At 37.5% G+C, this 21,646-nt stretch overlaps 3 protein-coding genes across 3 annotated transcripts in view; all 3 read right to left on the bottom strand.

The window, feature by feature from the left end:
* Positions 6,914 to 10,370, bottom strand: LOC109820770 (polyadenylate-binding protein 2-like; the record flags this gene model as incomplete). Its single annotated transcript, XM_020386965.1, has 4 exons — positions 6,914 to 7,386; positions 9,379 to 9,506; positions 9,574 to 9,765; positions 10,299 to 10,370. Coding segments are annotated over 4 exons (441 nt in total), but the record flags the coding sequence as incomplete, so codon positions are not given.
* Positions 11,017 to 11,357, bottom strand: LOC109820143 (polyadenylate-binding protein 1-like). The gene is made up of 2 exons (XM_020386240.1): positions 11,287 to 11,357; positions 11,017 to 11,217 (listed from the first exon to the last, which is right to left on the bottom strand). The coding sequence occupies exons 1-2, from the start codon at positions 11,350 to 11,352 to the stop codon at positions 11,032 to 11,034; spliced, it is 252 nt and encodes an 83-aa protein (XP_020241829.1). The 5' UTR covers positions 11,353 to 11,357; the 3' UTR covers positions 11,017 to 11,031.
* Positions 18,258 to 21,646, bottom strand: part of LOC109820020 (serine/threonine-protein kinase SAPK3-like) — a 3,751-nt gene continuing 362 nt past the window's right edge. Inside the window, exons 2-9 of the mRNA XM_020386060.1 lie at positions 20,649 to 20,723; positions 20,204 to 20,305; positions 20,045 to 20,098; positions 19,846 to 19,938; positions 19,422 to 19,514; positions 19,207 to 19,311; positions 19,005 to 19,103; positions 18,258 to 18,756 (exon numbers count right to left, since the gene is read on the bottom strand). Coding sequence (XP_020241649.1) covers positions 18,457 to 18,756; positions 19,005 to 19,103; positions 19,207 to 19,311; positions 19,422 to 19,514; positions 19,846 to 19,938; positions 20,045 to 20,098; positions 20,204 to 20,305; positions 20,649 to 20,723 — 921 coding nt within the window. The 3' untranslated portion in view covers positions 18,258 to 18,456. The remainder of the gene's footprint in view (positions 18,757 to 19,004; positions 19,104 to 19,206; positions 19,312 to 19,421; positions 19,515 to 19,845; positions 19,939 to 20,044; positions 20,099 to 20,203; positions 20,306 to 20,648; positions 20,724 to 21,646) is intronic.

Below are 21,646 nucleotides of genomic sequence, written 5' to 3'. Positions count from 1 at the left end.
AGCCTATTCATCATTTCCCTTGGCCTCCCAACAATCTCACCATTATACCACATAAAAAATGGGCTAAACTACCAACTTGACATTTAAAAAAGACCTGTTTTATGACATTGGTATTTAAAATATCTGATGACGTTTTAGTATTTAAAGTGGGTTTAAGTTGGCACCTGGTTCCAAATCTTGGCCGGAGTTAAATTTTTCGGCGAAACCCCTCACGTGACATCACGTAGCCCTTAATGACCATTATAAAATGCTGATGTGATAAGAATTAATGACGTGGATTTTATTAACTGATTTTCGGAGAGAATAAAAAGCGGGGATGAAACGAAGAACTAGGGCACAACAAATTTGGGGAAAACTCAGATTGGGGTTTCTTTAGCTAAGGGGAGATAGGCGAAATTGTTTCCGGAGATCTCAAGGATATCCTCTTCAAGCTCAAGTGCACCATCAAGGAGGAGCGTCGGTGGCGGGAATAGTGGAATAGTTGTAGGATTCAGCAAGTTGCACTTCATTCCAAAGTGGAATGAAGTAGCAAAAATTTCGGGGGAAAAGAAGTGTAAGTGTGAGTTAGATTGCATCTATTTAACCTCCTTTACTTCAGAAAATCCAAGCATAAGTTTTTGCAGATGCCAAAAGGTGAGTTTGAGTTCAGTTTGATTTGGTTTTGTTTGGGTATTTTTTTTATTTTCTAAAATTTTGTTTCAACTAAATGTTCAGAATATTGATTGTGGATTGTGGGAGTGGTATGACCCATCAACGTGTAAAGTTGTTGCTAATTTAGTGCCTCTTCTACGAGATGAAATTATGAAGTTGAATTTTCATATGAATGAACTTGATGGATTGTCTGAAGACAGGAGCAATAGTCCGCATTTGACTTTCGTCAAAATCATCAGTTAATGTATGAGATCAATAGCTGTGAAGAGAGAACAACGAGTTGAAGAAGAAAGTGATTATGTGCCAAAATAAAAGTGTAGCTAGTTTGGAAGAGATTGCCAGATCGAGAGATGCTTTTATTTTACAGAAAATGTCTCTTAAATTGTACAAGTGTGCTACTTTGATGTTAGTTATGTTGTTCTTGTTGTATTTGAGTGGTTAATGTAATGTTTAATGTAGTGGTGTTATATTTATGTTGTTCTTGTTTAAATGAATGCTTATTGAGCAAATGAAGTTGATGTGCTTATTGACAACATTATATGCAAATTTGGCAGCATTTTGTCTATAATTTTGTTGCAAAAACACTCTATCTTACTAACATGTACAAACCTAATCCGTATAGACCATCCATAACAAACAAGTATATATAACAAAAAACATATAGAATTTGTCCAAACATAGTACAAAGTATATACAATAAAAAACAAGCCAAGAACAATGACATTAACATGCCATTTCAAAATATATGTCTCATTATAGAAATTACAAGATTTAGTCCCCTCCACTTAAGTGTATTCTTCATTGTTGTTGAGTAGAAGGTTGTGATTGTTGATTTTGGTCTATAATTTCAGATGCACTTTGACTTTCATTCATCACAATAGGTGATTGACTAACAGTTGGATCCATGAAGACCATCTCATCATATTCTCCCTGCTAAACACCAAAGCCTTGACGTACTCTTTGTTAACTACTCCTCCCCCTTACACCACCTCTACCTCTTCCTCTTCCTCTAATAGGTTCTGTTGTCTAAGATTGAGCTTCACCTTTGCAAAAAAAAATAAAGTTAACTTAAATATATATCTTACAACAGACTAATAACTGAGTTTTCACATTTATCTTGCTGTGCATTTTCACCCCTTGTAGACCTATTTCTCATAAACAACTAGGTTTTAGGAATTAAATTAGTTGTTGTCAAATCATCTGTTGATAAGCCAACTCTAGTTTTGCTTCCTCTTGGTCTTCCTCTTTTTCTTTGTTGACTTAAATCAGTGGTGGGATTGGTCTGAGCTTGTGCATCCTGTTGGGTTGAAGGTCTTTGATTCTTTGGTGGTGCAAGTGGATAATGTCTGATTGAATGCTCATTAGAATGGCAATGACTACATCTTTGTGGGATTCCCTGCCTTGATGCTTTAGAAGTGTTGTGTAAGCCTTCAGATGGGTCTCTCCTCCTAGTTGTTTTTGGTCTTCCCATCTTCCTTTTAGCAATATTTGGATGCAGTATCATGTCTTCTCCTTCCTTGTCCCAGTATTTGTAGTCTTCCATTGGGCCCAATGAATGTTCAAAGGTAAGTAAGTAGCATTCACTCTTATAACAATCTGATACATGTTTCTCTGGTTTCCTCCTCATGTGTAAAATTGCACTTACAACATGTGTGCAAGGGATTCCTGTCAACTCCCATACCCTACAAGAACATGTCCTCTTGCCTATGTCAATTTTATGACTTACATGTTAACGGATCACTTCAAAATCATCCTCATTTGTTGAGCCATTCCAATGTACTTCATAATTAATCTGTTCATTATAAGCCTCTTCCAATTTTTTATGCACTCTAGGGGCTATTCCACCAACAAATTTATATAATATCATCTTTTTTTTTTTGCAGCCTCTCCATCCAAGGTAGCCTAATATCCTCTAACATAGATACTATAGGCTTAAATCTTGCAAGTAAAATGAAGGACTTAAAAGTTTCAGACATATTGTTATCTAGGGAGTTACATTAGCTATGGGTCTTGAAATGAGACTTACAAAATGTATGAGGGTCCATATCCATGAAATCATCATATGCCTTCTCTGAAAGAGCCCTCGGCTTGGATGCTTCGTATGCAAACTCTCCCATTGTAGTTGCTTTTGTACATTTCCAAAATTACCTTTGTAAAACTCTACTATTTTGAGCCTTTCTCCAGTTAGAATATATGTGCTTTGCACATTGTCTATGCTCCACTTCTGGCCACATTTCATGAATGGAAGGTACAAGGCCCTATCAAGTAAGAACATGTATAAATTGTCAATATCTTGATAGATCTAACAACAATTTAAGTGAAATCTAAATTATATCATACCCTTTGTTAATCTGACATCACAATCCATCCTTGATCATCCCTCATTTCCAAATCTGCATTCAAACAGCTAAGAAACCATTGACAAGAGTTCTTATTTTCTCCCTCAACTACAGCCCATGCAATTGGAAACATATGGTTGTTTCCATCTCTCCCAACAGAACTTAGTAACTATCCTCCACATGAATGCTTGAGAAAACATCCATCTAAACCAAAGAACCTCCTACAACCATGTAGGAAACCCAATCTCATTGATTTAAAACATATATAAATTCTCATGAATACAACTGGTTGTCCTGGTTCTGAATCATGGACCTTTAGAACAGCTCTAGTGCTTTCATTTGATTTGCACAACTCTCTTATGTAAGGCTTGAGCAATCCATATTGCATTTGCATTAAGCTATGCATAGAATTGAGTGCATTGTCCTTGGCCCTTGCACATTTCCTCTCATTTACATTTACACCAAAATTTGTTCTCATATCAGCAACAATTTCCTTTAGCTTCATTTTAGGATTCTTTAATAGTCGGTCTAGATAAGTTTGAGCAATCCAATTCTCAGTTATTAGTCTATTCTTGAATGTCCTATTGCATGTATGTGTAGGAGATACATGATTGATTTACCATGCCATCCTATCTATGAGATTTGCTCCAGTAGTCAACTCCCAATTGCACAAAAAACATCCAATATGAAACCTTTTTTTTTTGTCATTTTTCATATAGAACAAATTGTAGTGTTTTTGCCTAGAATACATGAGTATAGCTTCTTTTAGTACCTTTCTTGAAGTGAATCTCAATCCAGATTCTAGCTCCACCTGTTTCATGTCCACATCCTCATTGAAAAACTTGTATTTTATTAGTTCCTTCATTCTCTTCTTCCTTCTAGGGATAACTACTGCTTCATCTTCACTTGGTTCCAAAGCATCCTCATCAACACTATCTCTCAGATCTGATTCATATCCTCCTCTATAAGATGTCCAGTATTTAGGCCATTTTGCATTGTTTGGTATTGCTCCTTTAGCTCTAGCACCACCTACAATCAAACCCTCAATATCATCATCATCTTGTATTTTATTTGGTTTTATTGATTGTTCTGGAATTGCTTCAGTTGGTTATTCTGGAATTGCTTCTGTTGGTTGTTCTGCATTTATTTCTATTGCTCTTTATGCATTTGCTTATGTTTCTTCATTTGCTTAATAATGTTGTTCCAAATTTGGTGCATTTGGCTGATCTGCATTTCGTTTGCTAGGCTGCTCTGCATTTTCTTGTGGATGTTGTGCATGTGCATGATGCTATGCATGTTCTTGACTTGGCTCATTTTCTTGTCCTGGATCTGTTTGACTTGGCTAATCCTTTCCAATCCTTGCACCAGAATTGAATGTCACCCTTCTACGATGTTAACAGGATAATATTTCTTTCTCTCATCTCATGAAGCTCTTCATAGTCACTATTCAATGTCTTTTCTACTTCACTATCAATCTATACATCATCACTTTCATATCCCTTTGGGATATTAGCTTCAGGTTTAGAATGACCTTCATCAGTCACCATCTTTTCCCCCCTTCTACTTCTGGACTTTTCAACCAACTCCTCATCATCATCTACCACTTCAGTTGGATCAATTTCGTATATTTTATCCTCTACTGAGTCATCATCATCAGTAGAGGATGCATTCTTATCAAGATGAGTTTGAGTGGTAATATTTTTTCCCTTTTCACATCTTGATAATACTTTCTTCCTTTTAGATGTTGTTTTCTTTCTCATAGTGGTTGTCCTCTTTCTCTTAGGGGTTATCTTCTTTCTCTCTCTGAAGCCACTATATTTTTTAGGAGTGCACTCATTGGGGTTAGGAACTTCATGCTGATTAGCTTGCACCGGAGGATCTTCAACTGGAGGAATATCCACTTCAATAGCTTGATTAACAAAATGATTTACAAAAACTTCAATTACTCTCTCCTTACTTACATATTCCTTAAATTTTGCTAAGTCTGTATCTAAGAGAAGAGGCATGATGGCTCCAACACTACCACCAAGTATTCCATACCACAAAGTGAAAGCATCACTATACCCATACTCTCTAATTTTTCTCTCTCAATAAGTTTATTGACAGAATGTCTTCTGCAATGAATTGCATGTCAAAGGAGCCACTAATGTACTATTCTAACATTAGAAACTCAAAAGAACCACCATGTTTGAATTTAACCATAATATTCCCACTCATCTGCATGATGAACAAAAACATAAATGAATTACAACCATAATCACATTCTGCTCTGCTCCAAATCTTATAAAACCCCTATTTTTTTGAAAAATCCACTTCGATGTCATTCACATAAGCCCTAGTTTGTTAAAAATAAGACTTATAAACACTCATCTACTATAATTTCACTTAATAAAGAAAATTTTAAACGCATGCTCCATCAAGGACCAAACAAATGCAGAAATGCAGAATATAGTCACCTTTGTCTTTTCGATGAGGATGATATCGCACCTCCAGATTCTAAGACACCGCTTTCACTTTCCCACCATGAAATCTTCAGCAAGACCACTAGCAACTGCAAGTTTGGACACAATCTCCCTAACCACCGCTCTGATCGGTCGATATTTTGAAACGCATGAAGATGGGGCAATCTGTCAAATTTAGGGCTTTTGATCTCTGAAAACCAGTTACTTAGGTCACGTGAGCGGCACATGATCCGTTAATGAAATCCACGTCACTAATCCTTGCAACATCAGCATTTTATAACAGTCATTAAGGGCCACATGATGGTCGAATGAGGGGTTTCGCCGGAAAATATCAATTTGGTAGTTTAGCCTAAAAAACCAATGTGGTAAACGGGTCTTTTTTAAATATCAATTTGGTAGTTTAGCCTAAAAAAATTAATTTTTTTATCACAAATTGAATGACTTGAGAAATAACAACTAAAAAACTTCCTCCATGGGTTAGCTTCAATCTTTGAAGTTAGCATTGAAGCCCCCAGTTTACATTTGCACAAAACGTCCATAGATCTTCCATGAGAATATGAAGAAGAACCTGTTGAATATTCAGTAGCTATTGACGAAGAAGAACACTTGGGAAAAGTAACCAAAAATTCTTATGGAGTTTAGGGAAGAAGAAGAGGAGAGGGGGTTTAGAGAACAAGAACCAGAAGATGAGAGGGTGTTTAATGTCGGAGATCAATTTGGGTTTAGGTTGGGAGGAGGATGAAGAGAAGGCACGTGAAATTCATGTGACTACGCTCACCAGGGATTAGATGGGGTGTAGTTAAGCTGGGGAGGAGGGGAGAGGGGGGGGAGCGAGGGGGGGGGCAATCAGGCCGCCAGCGAAGGGCGCGGCGCGGTGAGGGGTTTGAGGGATATTGGTTGGTCAGGTGCATGGACAGATTTTTGGCTGAAAATAAAGATTGGTGTGACATTAAAATCATATAAGCAATTATAGGTGGTTTCATCAAAAAAAAAATTTGGTAACCATCAATTTGGGTAAGAGTTTACATAGTTTTGATGTAAAAACTCAAATTATAAATTATAGCCCGTGAAAATAATAAATTTTGAAGTACATATAATTGCTTGTCATCCAGTTTTACATACGGGGTTGAGAATAAGTTGGATCCTCCAAGAACACTTACTAATCCATGATAAGCACGCTAAAGTACAAGAAACTTACTAGCATGGTGTATCCCAAATTAAGGTACAGTACCAGTCTCAAACTGTAATCAACCGACTAGAAACCAAATAAACACATGGAAACAGAACGATATCATCCGAGCAATGCAAATAGGCTCAACTACAATCATCTATCAGTAAGCATTCACTTCAACTATAACCTATCTATGGGACTCGTCAGACCCATGCAGAAATAATGTCATGATGGAAACATCATAGTGCCGCAAACTAAAGAAATAATGAAAATGCAAACTACAAACGAAGTATCAAAATTTCCCTTTTAAGTTGCTCTTTCCATATTACTAATAAAAAAAATCATAAAGTACACGTCCCAAATGATACTTGGTCTAAGTTCAATCAGCAAAGAGAAACAAAGACTCAAAATCTACGAATCTGTCTAATATTAAAGAAGCTCCTGACACAAACACGGTATCTGATTGAGCGGGGACTGCAGAGCAGCTCGCGGGAAGTAGTAAAGTTACAAGAGAAGTGTTGCCCTTGAAAAATGCATGCAATAAGAATAGAGCATTTCTCAAGTGCCCAAAGTGAGAATGACTAGGGAGAAATCTTCGGTTCTGCAGAGAAAAATGATACCCTCTTCCACTTTTGAGTCAGCGATCCAATTTCCGAATAAAATAAAACAATGATCAACAAGGCCCAAAAGAGGAGGATAATGGTACAGTTCCCTTCAGTAGTATGGTCTGTAGCGTGTTGGCCTCCTGAACCTCGGAGCTTTCCTGTGTTAAAAAAGGAGATGGATGATAAGAAGTGCAAGTAATGCTATCACCCAAAAATCAACTCGGAGTTATATATGAAAAATCAGGTACATATCAAAGAATAAATGAGATGACCAAAATAGTAGCAATTGCAGTTTCTGCCTAGGAAAGGAGAAGAGAAGGCAAAAGAGTGAAACGCTGGCATGAGGATAAACAACAGACTTTAAATGCGGTACATCAACGGAACCACTGAGTACTCCGAGTAGCGTTTTATATTTTTCAGAAAAATAGTCTTTAATGGAACCACGAAATGCGGAAATCAACGGGTCATACCAATCAACTCGATCAAAAACCTAAGAGATCCAGTAGAATGGATGAGATGTGGGAAAAAGGGGAGAGCCCATCAATAAAGGTGGAAGACATTCAATGGTGTACCATCCCACTTTGTCTGTTATCCCATCCCAGTGCTGCAGGGAACCCATTCATAGAGATGTATCCATATCTGTCAAATATTTGTTTCTTTGATACTCTGGTACTTGATGGATACATGTCATATACTCCCCTCAACGTATTTGAGACTTATTCTAGATGTATGGAAAATATATCAAAGATGTCATATACTCCCCTCAACGCATGCACACTAGTTTATCTTTCACTCTTAGATGTGGGAATAAATCATCCTTGTGACACTGGTTACATGCTAATTGGTTCCTGTTTCAGTCCACTTTGAGTTGCACATACTATGAGCTCTATCTTAAAGGCTTATACCTGAGTTTTTGACTTGGTCTACAGCATGCACGGCTGCACACACGTACGCATGCACACTTGTTTATCTTTCACTCTTAGATGAATAAAATCATTTTTGTAACACCGTTTACATGCAGGCATGCATGACTAATTTTTTTCCCCTGAGCATATACTAGAGATTCTCTTTAAAACAAAGACCGTAGCCCAATCTCAGAACCGAGATCTCGCATGACCCAAACGCACCCCCTTGACTAAAAGACCCCATTTGCAGACCTTAGGCATTTAATCTCAATACAGTCAAGGACTGTTTTGCCACTAGGAAAGGAAAAATCCAAATAAAGTGTGAAAGACTATGCTATAAGCTTGTAAATGACTTAACAGAATATTGAACATTTAATATTCTTATGCAAACACAAGGAAGAACCGATAACTGTTTCAATAAATTGCTAAATATTCTGTATGAAACATATAGTACTAGGCAACACAGTGTCTTGTGTTATATCATATTGTGTCCATGTCCATGCAACATAAACATAGACTTATAATACTGTTGTATACCAAATAAGTTGGTAATTCTTTTTCACTAAGCCATTTTGCTCCCGATGCATCTTTCTGACAATAAACATCAAATAATGGCATTGATCAAAACCTTAAACATGGTACCCCTTGAAATCCTATACCAGAAATCTGCATAAAGCCCCATGTGCTACAAATTTATCCTAGTTCCATACTATTTATTAAGCTTCATGCATAAGCCACTATCCCATATGATGCAACAGTATCTTAACTTGACATCCAATATATCTATCACAACTCTTAATTACGATCTCTCAATACATACCCACTGTGAACTTGTAGGCTGTTGCTATCAGGATATAACTCCAGAATGTCCATCTAATCTTAAGAAGCTTGACAAACTGAAATTCACTTTAGGAAGTCAATTAGCTTCAAGTTCAAGATAATCCAGATTTGTCAATCTGACTACGCTAGGAGCAAAGACGCTTTGGTGTTAATCAGCTCTGGTAGATCATGATCTTCGAGCATAAAGAAGATGTTCAAACCCAAATTATTTTGAATTGTGCATAGTGTTGTATAAGTGGCCTATGAGACCATATAAGCTCTATGAGAAACTACTTCATGACAAGTTAACATTTCACCTTATATCACCAGACAAAATCATGTCTATTGAGAGCATATAATACAATAAAACATATCTTTAGAGGGCATATAATAAATAAATACGAACATGGAAGGAAAGCAGTATACCCATATGCAAAAGGAGCATAAAATGGAGGTGGCATGTAAGGCCTTCGTGATCGAAAGCCCATATATGGGCTTGCTCGACGACCCCGGTACTGTTTCATTCCTGGTACATTGGTCCTTTTAGCTGACACCTGCACCACAACCAAATCAGTTGGATGTTTACATTGTAAAGTTTAACCTGATCAAATTGATGCAAACCTTTAACTGACGACCATGCAATTCCGATTCATTCAACAGCAGAGCATTCTGAACAGCCTCTACTTCAACAAATTCCACATATGCAAATCCCTTGGGCTGACCAAACTTGTCTGTTAAAATTGTTACTCTGTTTACAGTCCCACAAGACTGAAAATGTTGTTGCACTTCCTCAGGAGTGCAAGCATAGTCCACCTAACAATCGGTATGATTAGTATAATTCATAATACTCACAAGATTGATTAAAATAAACGGGATACTACCAAAAAGAAAGAAAATTTGCTTCACTAGTTAAGACTGTTCTACTGCTAACATTTAACTAAAATGCATGCTACCAAATACCTCATTCCAAATAAATATCATTAAAATAGTTACCACGTTGCATCAAACCTCTAACTAAATAAATTATAGATGTTTATAACAGCGGCAATATTAAACATCCATCTGTCATCTTACATCTTCAAAAGAATATGAGTAATATGCAGTGCATCCATTAAAAATGGGATGTGACTACGAAGCTGTATAATGGTAGTCACAATTTAACAAGAACGTCAACTTATCCAGCACTAAGCAATCAAAAATTTACATATTCTTTCCTTGTACCGATCATGTAATACATAAATTTCAAATAAGACTTCTTGCTAGATAAATTTAGGAGTGAAGTAAGAGATGCAAGCATTACTGTAAACTGCAAAACACTGAAGAGAGGATGGCTTGAAGAACCTCACATTACCAACATAGATCGATCTCGAATCCACCTCCTCCTTTTCAGCTTGGCTTGCAGAGAGTGAAAGCACAAGGAAATGTTAAACCAAGGAGCAAACATAATCTTCCAATAAGAGACTGTAAGAGCACACAATCAACAAAGCACGCACAATGACTGTAAGTATACAAGAACTGAACTACAGAGCAGCTTTCTCGGAAAACATAGTGTACGGGAAGCTACACTTATCAAAACAATGCCATGATGTCACGTTAGACATGCAGAGTTCCTCTATAGTGCAATCTTTCTTTCATCCAACATCGGCATCACACTAAACAACAGTATCTAAATGGTTTATTATTGTCTATTCTCACCGAACTTACTAAACAATGAATGGAGGAACTATTCGGAAAAACACTATTTCAAAAATCTATGTGCCAAAGAATCTTCAAATGGTATCAATCTCACTCGTTCTCTCCACGAAAAAGTACAAGAGCACAAATCGTGAAACTTACCAATTAACAATCACTGTATTCAGATGTTAGTTCAATTAACTGACTCGATAAGGGTCCTCAACAATTCTTTTCCATACATTTCAAGCGCTGAAAACGAAAGCTCTTTTACATGGTAGCATACTTGACTTGGTGCAGTTTCCTATATTAGGGATACCATATCGAAGGGTATACGAATACAACAGAAACTATGGAGAACTATCACTCATCATAAGCAAAACAACGCCCCGAGAATATAAACACCAACTACCGAAACCCTAATCCCGAACAAAGCGGCTCCGGCAAAAACCCTAGAAAACGAGAAACAGAGGGAGGGGGGAAAACCAAACCTTGAACAACAGACATCTCCTTCTCGACCTTAGCATGCATCTCTCGCAGGGCTCCAGCTTCCTCCTCGATCTCCTTCAACCTCTGCTTCATCACCTCCAAGTTCTACTCCAACAAGATACCATCTTCAGACTTTCTAACTAAAGAAATCAAAATCTAGGGTTTCGGGGCTACCTCTTTAGAGGATTGGGGATCTTGGTCATCGGCATCGGCGGCGGCCATCTCGTCGTCTGCCTCCATCTCCGCCGTAGACCTCGTGCTCCTGTTCTTGATCCATTCTCTATTTTTCTGGTAAAAATTGTTTCTCTCTGGTTCTGATGATAAAAGTTAGGTTTTGTTCTATTTGTGCTCGTCGCTGAGAGGAGATAGGTCTTCAGTGGGTAGAGGGCACGTGTAAGGCACGCGGGTGTGGGGGGTAGAAAATGCTTTCTTGTATAATATGATGGTCAAATTATTAATAGGGAATGGATGGAAAATGAATATGCCCAGGGCATAAAAAAGGGGTCGGTATGCTAGTCAATAATCAATAAATAGTTAAGTAATTTTTTAATTGTTATTAGTATCGTTTAAAGAAAATTATAAAAATAAATGATATGATGATTTTTTTTTCAAGCATAAATGAATAACTATGGTCTGTAAATTGATATCTAAATGGGCAGCTACGAAGCAAAAGAGTCCCAAGTACTAGTGCAAAAAGTTATTCATATTGGAGGATATATTTGTAATCATTATATATATATTCGATAATATATTGATACAGATGCAAAATATATAGTGAAATACCCAAATTCGTATTTGAACTATTTGAATAAATATTAGTCATATAGTTGTAATGGTTTCCATCTTTAAGTTAATTGCTTTGAAGTTAATTTTGATGATCAAATGATTTAATCTTAGGTTTTCATATATAACAGACATATTAATAAACTCACTTGTGTTATATGAACTTGTTTTTCTCATTTCCTCATATATCAGTTTTGTATCCCCGTATACATCCGCATTGTATATTAGTTTCTGTATCTGAAAACCAATTTTCGTTACAAAGATATACACGTATTCATATCTATATTCATATTCGTTACTGGTAACCAGATGTTAATATATGATAAGAAAAACACTACAGGCACACCATTGGGCACACTCTCAGCCACACCCCCTCTCCTGCTACAGTGCAGGGGGGCCCACGTGAGATTTAAAAAAAATCTCATATGGGCCCCCCTACACTGTAGCAGGAGAGGGGTTGTGGCTGAGAGTGTGTCCAAGGTTGTGCCTGTAGTGTCTCCCATATGATAAGTATCATATTTGAGATGGATCTAAATCATTGGCACATCTACTTCCAAGTCCCTGTCAAAAGAACAGAACATGGAGCAAAAGGAACGAATATCTTTTTGGCAAGAGAGGCTACATTAAATTTGTTTTCACTCTATATAAAAAGGCCCAAATTGTTTGCTACCTCCTACTTAGGCCCAAATTGTTTGCTACCTCCTGCTTTAAAGTTACTTTGCTACGGCCTGTTTAAAGGTATCCACATCCATGGGCTAGGACAGGTGCAGCCGCAACCCATGACCTAAATTCCTAACTGCATATTTGCTTGTAGGTTATTTTCCTATATATCCTCAAATTACTTATATTTGCAATTTACTCTTCAAATTTAAATCTGTGCTAATCTACCCTCGAATTCATCAATATTGCATTTTCTTATCCCTCGCTTAACATTGTTAGAAAATAATACCACATATATATTATCAGATAACGACTAAAATACCCATATATTAAATATTAAGATTAAAGGCCAATTTACAAATTTTTATTAAAATCCCTCTCCAACATCTCCTTCTCTAGACTTTCTTTCTCCGCATCAGTCATAAATTAGAAAAACATCTGTTAACACCTACATCTCTGTATTGATTTGCATCTTAAGATGCATGGGGACATGGGGTGCATATTTAAAAACTAAAGTTAAGAGTTTTCCATTTGGATCATTTAAGGAAAAAGAGGCGAAAAAAAGATAGTGTCATCTTCTAATTGCAAGCATATGCTGTTTTAAAAAGCTCTCAGCAAGTTTTGAGCGCACACGCTATGAAAATTACGCACACCAACTTTGGAGTTTGGCGCATTGAAAGAGACCAGCAAGGTATCATTCAACTTTGGAGTTTGGACGTGCAATTAGAGCACAAATTGTAACCCTCACTCCACGTAACTCCAGAGTTTTAGTGCAGTGAATTTACCTTTCATAGCGTACCGTTGATATCACAATGGTAAAGAGTCACTCTACAAGGAAAACCTCTTTAGGAAACAAATTAAGTTAGCTTCCTAATTTCTCAGTAAAAAAAAAATCCCAAGCTAGAAAATTTACCAAGTTATAACATGCTCAAACTTTGGTCCGAATTTTCGGAGTTGGGAATACGGATGAATATGTAGAACCTTTTTCGACAATGGTAGCAGGCTGAAGTTCTTCCTTGTGGAGACTGTTGTGCACAACGGAATCCAAAACACAACAAACAAACGAGACAGAAGAACAAATCAACAACCAAACACAAGTACCGCACAGCAAGACACCAATTTTACGTGGTTCGGTAATGTGTCTGCGTCCACGGGGCAAGGAGGGAGGAGATTTCACTAATAGGAAGAAAGAGAGTACAAATAGGGTTTACAATCACACAAATAAAACTCTCAAACAAGCTCTCAAATCCCTCACAATTTCTCTCTCAAATGATGCTCAAAAACCTCTCAAACTCTGCTAAAAAACGTCTCTATTTTCTGTGCTTTCAGAGATATTTACCCTAAACAAATGGTGTTTGTATTTATATCAAATACAAAACCCAAACAGATCAGGAAAACGAGCTCAGGCCCAAACCCGAGCAGCGGTCGACTGCACAAGAAGTGTCGGTCGACCGACCAGAACGCTAAAGATTCAGCTTGCACCATCAACTGCTTGCGGTCGACCGGGCAAAGACCCGCGGTCGACCAACCAGAGGACCAGAATCTAGCCCTGTAGCGTGCACGTTTCCGGTCGACCGGACTTGTCTTCGCGATCGACCGGACTACACCTAAATGCACGTCTGCTTTATTTTTTCCTGAACTTCATCGTTGTTTCTACAATTCTCTACCTCGGTAAAGTTTTCTCAAAACCGAGCCAACACCAATACCAACCAAACATCCCACTTGTTGCTTCCAGTACAAAGTAGAATTAATCCATAACAACAGACTCAATCCACAACAAGTTAGGAATTCAAATGAGAACTCAAACAATGTCCACCATGTCGGTATCAACTCATCAAACTGCCTGCATCAAACTAACTGCCTACATATCCTCTTACCCAAGGAATCAAGCCTCATGTGGTTCATCCAAATGGCCTCCAAAGGCCCTCAACAACGAAGAATGTTCAACAACTTTAAACAATGACCAAATTTTACCCTAGTGACAATTTTGCTCAACATATCCGCCAGGTTATCCTTTGTGTGGATCTTCTCCAATATAATGTCTCATTCATCCAATTAAGACATCTCGTACAAAATAGAACCTGACATCAATGTGCTTTTTTCGGACATGATACACCTGGTTTTTTACCAAATAGATAGTTGACATACTATCACACTTTACCCTGATGGTATCCTATGCAATCCACAAGCCATCAAATAACCCATGCAACCACAAAGCTTCATTCACAGCTTCAGTCAATGCCATATATTCTGCCTCAGTAGTGGAAAGAGCCACTGTAGACTGAAGTGTACATCTCCAACATACTGGTGATCCTTCTAGTGTAAACACATATCCTGTAGTAGACCAACGCTTGTCAAGATCCCCAGCATAATCTGAATTCACATATCCAACATAATCCTGCATATTTGTCCAATTCTTCTCAAATACTAAACTAACATCCACAGTGCCTTTGATATACCGTAGAATCCACTTCAGGGCCTCCTAATGACCCTTCCCGGGGTCGTGCATGTACTTAGACACTATGCTCATGGCCTGTGATAAATCTGACCTTGTACACATCATAGCAAACATTAAGCTACCCACCGTACTGGCATATGAAACTTTTGACATGTACTCACGATCCTCAACTGAAATAGGTGACATCTTAGCAGAAATCTTAAAGTTGAGAACTAATGGAGTACTCACCACCTTGGTATTGCCATCAAAGCTGAATTTCTTCAATATTTTCTGTAAGTAGCTCTTCTGAGTCAACTTCAACCTCCCCTTCATCCTGTCTCTCTCAATTTCCATACCCAATATCTTATTTGCTTCACCAAGTTTCTTCATCTCAAATTCGGATGACAACTCCTTTTTTAACTTTCTAATAGATGAGAAATTCCTGAAAGGAATGAGCATATCGTCAACATATAACAATAGATAAATATACTCATCATCTTGTAGCTTGTGCATGTACACACACGGGTCATATGAGCTCATCGTGTACCCTTGCCTAATCATGAAACTGTCCAATCTCTTGTACCATTGTCGCGGTGATTGCTTCAATCCATAAAAAGATTTCTTCAGTTTTCATAACAAATCTTCCTTGCATGTAGCTTTAAAACCCATCGGTGGTGACATATAGATCTTCTCTTCTAAATCTCCATGTAGAAAGGTTGTTTTTTAACGTCCATCTGGACCAAATCCAAATCCAGCTACGCCACCAATGCTAATAGTATTATTATTGATGAATGCTTCACAACAGGTGAGAATACCTTGTTATAATCAATGCCCTCAAGTTGGGCATACCCTTTGGTAACCAATCTGGCTTTGTATCCTATCAGAAGATCCTTCTTTCTTTGCATATACACACTTGCATCCAATTGCTTTCTTGCCCTTCGGTAGCTTTGCAAGTTCTCAAGTGTCATTTTTCTGAAGAGAGTGCATCACCTCCTCCATTGCTTCCCTCCACTTGATTGAATTAGAACTTGGCTCAGCTTCCTTATATGTAGAAGGAACCAAATCATCACGACCTCTACTGATAAAACATATGCAACCATCACATCATCATATCTAGCTGACCGACGAATGACTCTTCTTGGTCTGTTAGCTGTAATAGACTCCTGAATATGACCATGTTCTTGAGTCCCAACATCCAATGTATCCTCCATCTGCACATTTGTCATATCTCATCCCAGTGTCACCTTTGTAGGAGTCTCAATAGATATAGTGTTATATAAAGTCTGTTGAGTCATATCATCCTCCACTTCCTATGATATCCCGCTAGTCTGGCCTTCCTCCACCTGCTGAGGGACCTGAGGCCTCATCATGTAAGCCTCATCATAAGTGATATCTCTGCGAATGATTATCTTATTGTCTTCTCGATCCCACAACTTAAAGCCTTTAACTCCATCTCTAAAACCCACGAAGACTGCTTTTCTAGCCCTCAGATTCAATTTTTCATCATTCACATGATAGTAAACTGGACACCCAAATGTTTGAATCAAATCATAATCACTAGTCACTGAACCAAACATTACCTCCATAGGAGTCTTCCCATGTATCGCAATGCACGACAACCTATTCATGAGATGGCTTACATAAACCAACGTCTCAGCCCAAAAGGATCTAGCTAATCCACTCTGTGACATCATATACCACACTTTCTCCAGCAATATACGGTTCAATCTCTTGGCCACCCCGTTTAGTTACGGTGTCCCCCTAACTGTGAAATATCACCTAATGTCATGATCCCGGTAAAATTATAAAAATGGATCACTCTTGTACTCACCACCATTATCTGAACAGAGTACCTTCACCTTTCTACCTGTTTGTAGCTCCACTTTCATAATCATCCTCTGTCAACGAACACAATAACAACATCGCCTTGTCTTCATCCTCTACTATGATATCCACATTGGTCATATCCGACAGCAACTTTGTGAAGTTATTGACATGCTCTCTAATGAAAACTCTCCTCTTCATCTTGAATTGGTAAAACATTTTTTTCAAATGAAGCCGATTCTCAATGTTTTTCGTCAAGTATTTTTCATTAAGTATTTCCCACAACCGTTTCGCTGACGTATTATTCATCACATCATAAAACAAATCCGGCGTCAAACATGATCTAATAACTCCATATGTTCTACTATTACTTTTCTTCCAAACCTTGTCATCCATATCATCGCGTCAAACATGATCTAATAACTCCACATGCTTTACTATTTATTTTCTTCTAAATCTTGCTCTCTATATCATCAGGTTTCTCTTGTAATTCAAGAATCTCCTCTAGATTTTGAGCGTCCAACGTATCCATCACTTGACACCTCCACAAATTAAAAATTATCTTGCCATCAAACTTTTGAACATTAATCTTTGTGTTAGTAATGCTCAAACCTTGTATCGCCTTTGTTATGGACGATCCGGATGTACTTGATTCGGTCATTGTGACTATTCAACCTCCTCGAACGAGATCTGCACAAAATCCTCCAAATAGAACCCCAAGCAAAACCCAAAGCTCTGATATCACTTGTTGTGCGCAGCGGAATCCGAAACACAACAATCGAACGAGATAGGAGAACAAATCAACAAACCCAAACACAAATACCACACAGCAAGACACCAATTTTACGTAGTTCGGCAATGCGCCTATATCCACGGGGCAAGGAGGGAAGAGATTTCACTAATAGGAAGAAAGAGAGTACAAATATGGTTTACAATCACACAAAATCTCACAAATAAAACCTTCAAACAAGCTCTCAAATCCCTCACAATTTCTCTCAAAGGATGCTCAAAACCCTCTCAAAGTCTGCTAAAAAACATCTCTATTTTCTGTGCTTTTAGAGATATTTACCCTAAACAAATCGTGTTTGTAATTATATCAAATACAAAATCCAAACAGATCAGGAAACCGAACCCAGGCCCAAACTCGAGTCGCGGTCGACCGCACAAGAAGTGCCGGTCGATCGACCTGAACGCTGTAGATTCAGCCTGCACCATCAACTGCTCGTAGTCAACCGGGCACGGACCCTCGGTCGACCGGCCAGAGGACCAAAATCCAGCCCTGTAGCGTGCACGTTTCCGGTCGACCGGACTTGTCTTCGCGGTCGACCGGATTGCGCCCAAATGCTCGTCTGCTTCGTTTTTTTCTTGAACTTCGTCGCTGTTTCTACAGAGACTTCATCCTTTTTTTATCTCACAAAAAGTTATAACATGCTCAACACAATTAGAACCTTAATTAAGCTCTTCATATATACCAATTAAACTCGATAGTCCATTAAATACTCTTAACTAAAACCTTTCTACTAGGCGCATTTTTATGCACCATACAAGGTTCTCAATAACAGGCATAGTAATACTTCCTCATAGAGAAACATAGCAAAATTTACAGCCACAACCTCAGTAAAAACTTTGTGAAATATCTTCTACTGAGCATCACAGAACTCTATATCAAGGAAATCTCCACTTGTTTCCACATCTTCAGTATCAACATCAGAATCAGAGTCTTCTACTTTTTCAGGTATCATTGCTGGCTTCTGAAGAGCGTGAGGAATTGCTGCTGGCTTTCTTGCCTCTTCTATAATCCTCATAATTTCCCCCAGTGTCTGATTAAGCTTATTACGCTCCACTAATGATTGGTATCGTGTTCTTTCGCCCTCGACGAGCTCTCTTGGCATGTTTTTTAAGAACCAGGGATGTTGCTTTATCTCAGGGATGGTTATTCTCTGAAAGAGAAAAGCATTGTAAAATTAATAGGCTAGTAGAAAGGAAAATAACGATAAAAACGTAAATTTCACGAAACCCCCAGAGAAGTGTAGCACTTTTTGACAAAATCCCCAAAAGGTTAGGACATGTCACTTAGCCCTCAAAACTTTCGAATTTTTCTGAATCTATTTTCAGATATCCCCTAACTTTTGGGGGGTCATCTAACAAGTTTTGGGGAAGAGGAGGGGGGGGGAGTTGGAGTGAGAACCTTGTAGGGATTGGCTACAAAAATTCGAGAGAGAAGGTGCCTGCAACCTGGAGAGACTCTTACATAATCCGGGATGTAGTACTGAACACTCATTATTCGCTGTGGAAGAGAAAAAAATTTAGTAGTGAATAAATAAAAAATTCTCTTGATGTTAAATTTATCGAAATACGAACAAATAAATAAAGAGATGTTAGTAAATTACGTTTATTGTCTTTCTAAAATTCCTAGGATCCATGGTGTCCTCGAAAGGGTAAGCTCCCACCAACATCACATATAATGTGACACCGCAAGACCAAACATCTGCAATCTGCATACACATGTGACACCAACAAATTTAATCATGTCCCACAACTCTCACAGGAATATTAGCATGTATTATCAAAGTAAACAATAGAAAAGGGGATAAAATTAAAATACCTTGCCATTGTACTCCCTCCTAGAGAGAACCTCTGGCGCTATGTAGGCTGGAGTTCCTACTGTAGATTTTGGCTGTGAGTGTAATAAACCAGACTGCAATATACAGCGACAGATGCATTGTAGTTAAGCAACGTGGAAGAATGATAAATAGCTAACTCCGCAAGTCTTTTATCAGAATGTATAAAATCACAGCTTCTTTTGATTTTCGATTCTTTTGCCTATGTTTTCTTGTACATATATACCTACTTAAGTAGTAGTTCTTAATCCGTCTCTACTAACATAAATCTTTGTTTAGGTGCAAACACATGCAATAATAAAGCATAATTAATTAAATGACCATGTACAATTCAGTATACATAGATCTACTAACGTCATAAGCAATTTTCGGTACACAGATCAGATATAGAGTATAAGCATCTGATACCTTAGAGTAACCAAAATCACAGATCTTAAGACGGGGAATTGGACTTCCATCCAAAAGCGTGTTTTCCAGTTTGAGATCACGGTGACATATTTCCTAACAAAATAATCAAAATGAATCTCGAGATTGTTTCTTTCAACCCTTAAGACTACACAAGAAAGAATACAATTGCTGTTTAGCCAAACTTAAGCATATAACTCACCATCAAATGGCAGTAACTCACTCCTGATATTAGCTGCTGAAAGAAATACCTTGCCTGTTGAAGGTCGAAATTTGCACCAAATTAATTAGAGATACCAAGAGAGAAATTAGAACATGATATAGGGGGGAAACATGTCATGACGTTTTATAGAATAATTACCTCGTCCTCGCTGAATCGACCAGCCATGCAGATTCTATCAAAGAGTTCTCCACCAGCAGCATATTCCATGACAATAGCAAGATGTGTTTGTGTTAGTAATACCTGCACAATAAAGCTAAAGTTTAGTCTCATATCAGAAATACAATTCGAAAGGGAAAATATGTAAATTGGGTTAATCTTTTGGATCAAATTAGTCCCTGTCAATTAATAATGCATCTCATTTTTCAATTTTCATCCGTCACGACAAGTTCTGAATACCTACTTAAGATAGAATAAACGCCTCCAAGTGATTCAAAATAATGTCTCAAACAGATTCTTATGAAAATTTACACATTGATAAAACTGATGGGAAGTTAATTATGTTGTCAATTCTTCATGGGCTCTTTGATTAAGTATTTGAAACCAATTCAGAAACTCGGAAAATGAAAGAAAGAATTCTGCCGACCTCTTTGAACCGGATAATATTGGGATGTCTTAGTGAACTGTGATTAATGATCTCTCTCATCACGTTCTCATCAATCTGGATCCAAAAGCCAGGTAAAAATTAGAACTTTGAGCAAACATGTATAGTCAATAAAGAAGGAATGAAATGAATTAGCACCACAAGATGCACAATAATACACAATAATTAGTGAAAAAGCTTTGCTTGATAACAGCTATGCAAACAAATCAATGAGGGCGCAAGAAAAACCAGTCAACTTTTCTTCACTCTTTTGACTCTTAAATTATTCAAATTAAAGTATGCTGCCAGTTTCTCATAAAGATTTGGAAGCAACTTATTTCCATCTAGACTAACAATAGTTCCTTGAAATTGAAAATATATTTCATTTTGTAAACTCATGTCAGAATTAGACTTGAACAAATTCATGCTATAAAATGTCACATGCAATTGGATCATATAATTAAGTTGTATCTCAAACCGTAGGTATAAGCTCTACGCCGGCTTCTGTCTTTTTTTTTGTGATACTTATACATAGACAGGAAAGCGAATTCTGGAAAACAATTAATTTTGGTTTCTAGGCACTTTGAATAATCTTCAACTGGAATTAATCACGATGGATTTGCTTCCGAAAGTTTCTTTCTGGGGTGTCTCTATTCCTATCTTTTATATACATAGAACTTTATATTAGGATACTATCCAACTTTTGGTTAACAAGCACCAACTATTTCCACAATACTTTTTCTTTTTAGGTCGTTCTCCTTCTTCTCACTAGAATAGTAATGAGATACCAATCCTTTTTACCAAAATACTCTTTTGATCATCTAGAGAAGCAAACCAGCAGAGAGCCCCAAAATGACATTCTCGAAATCAAAATATGTTTATGTTATAATCGCAATATATTACAAGCAGCTATAAAATATTATCACATGATCACTGGAGCAATCAGATGGTTGTACTTAGATATTTTTTTAAAACCAAAAAAAAAAAAAAATTAAACAAGC

The sequence above is a fragment of the Asparagus officinalis genome, chromosome 8, assembly GCF_001876935.1.
Source record: "Asparagus officinalis chromosome 8, Aspof.V1, whole genome shotgun sequence".
NCBI lineage: Eukaryota > Viridiplantae > Streptophyta > Magnoliopsida > Asparagales > Asparagaceae > Asparagus > Asparagus officinalis.
The sequence above is the reverse complement of the archived record's forward strand: the minus strand, read 5'-3'. Positions and strand labels throughout refer to the sequence as shown.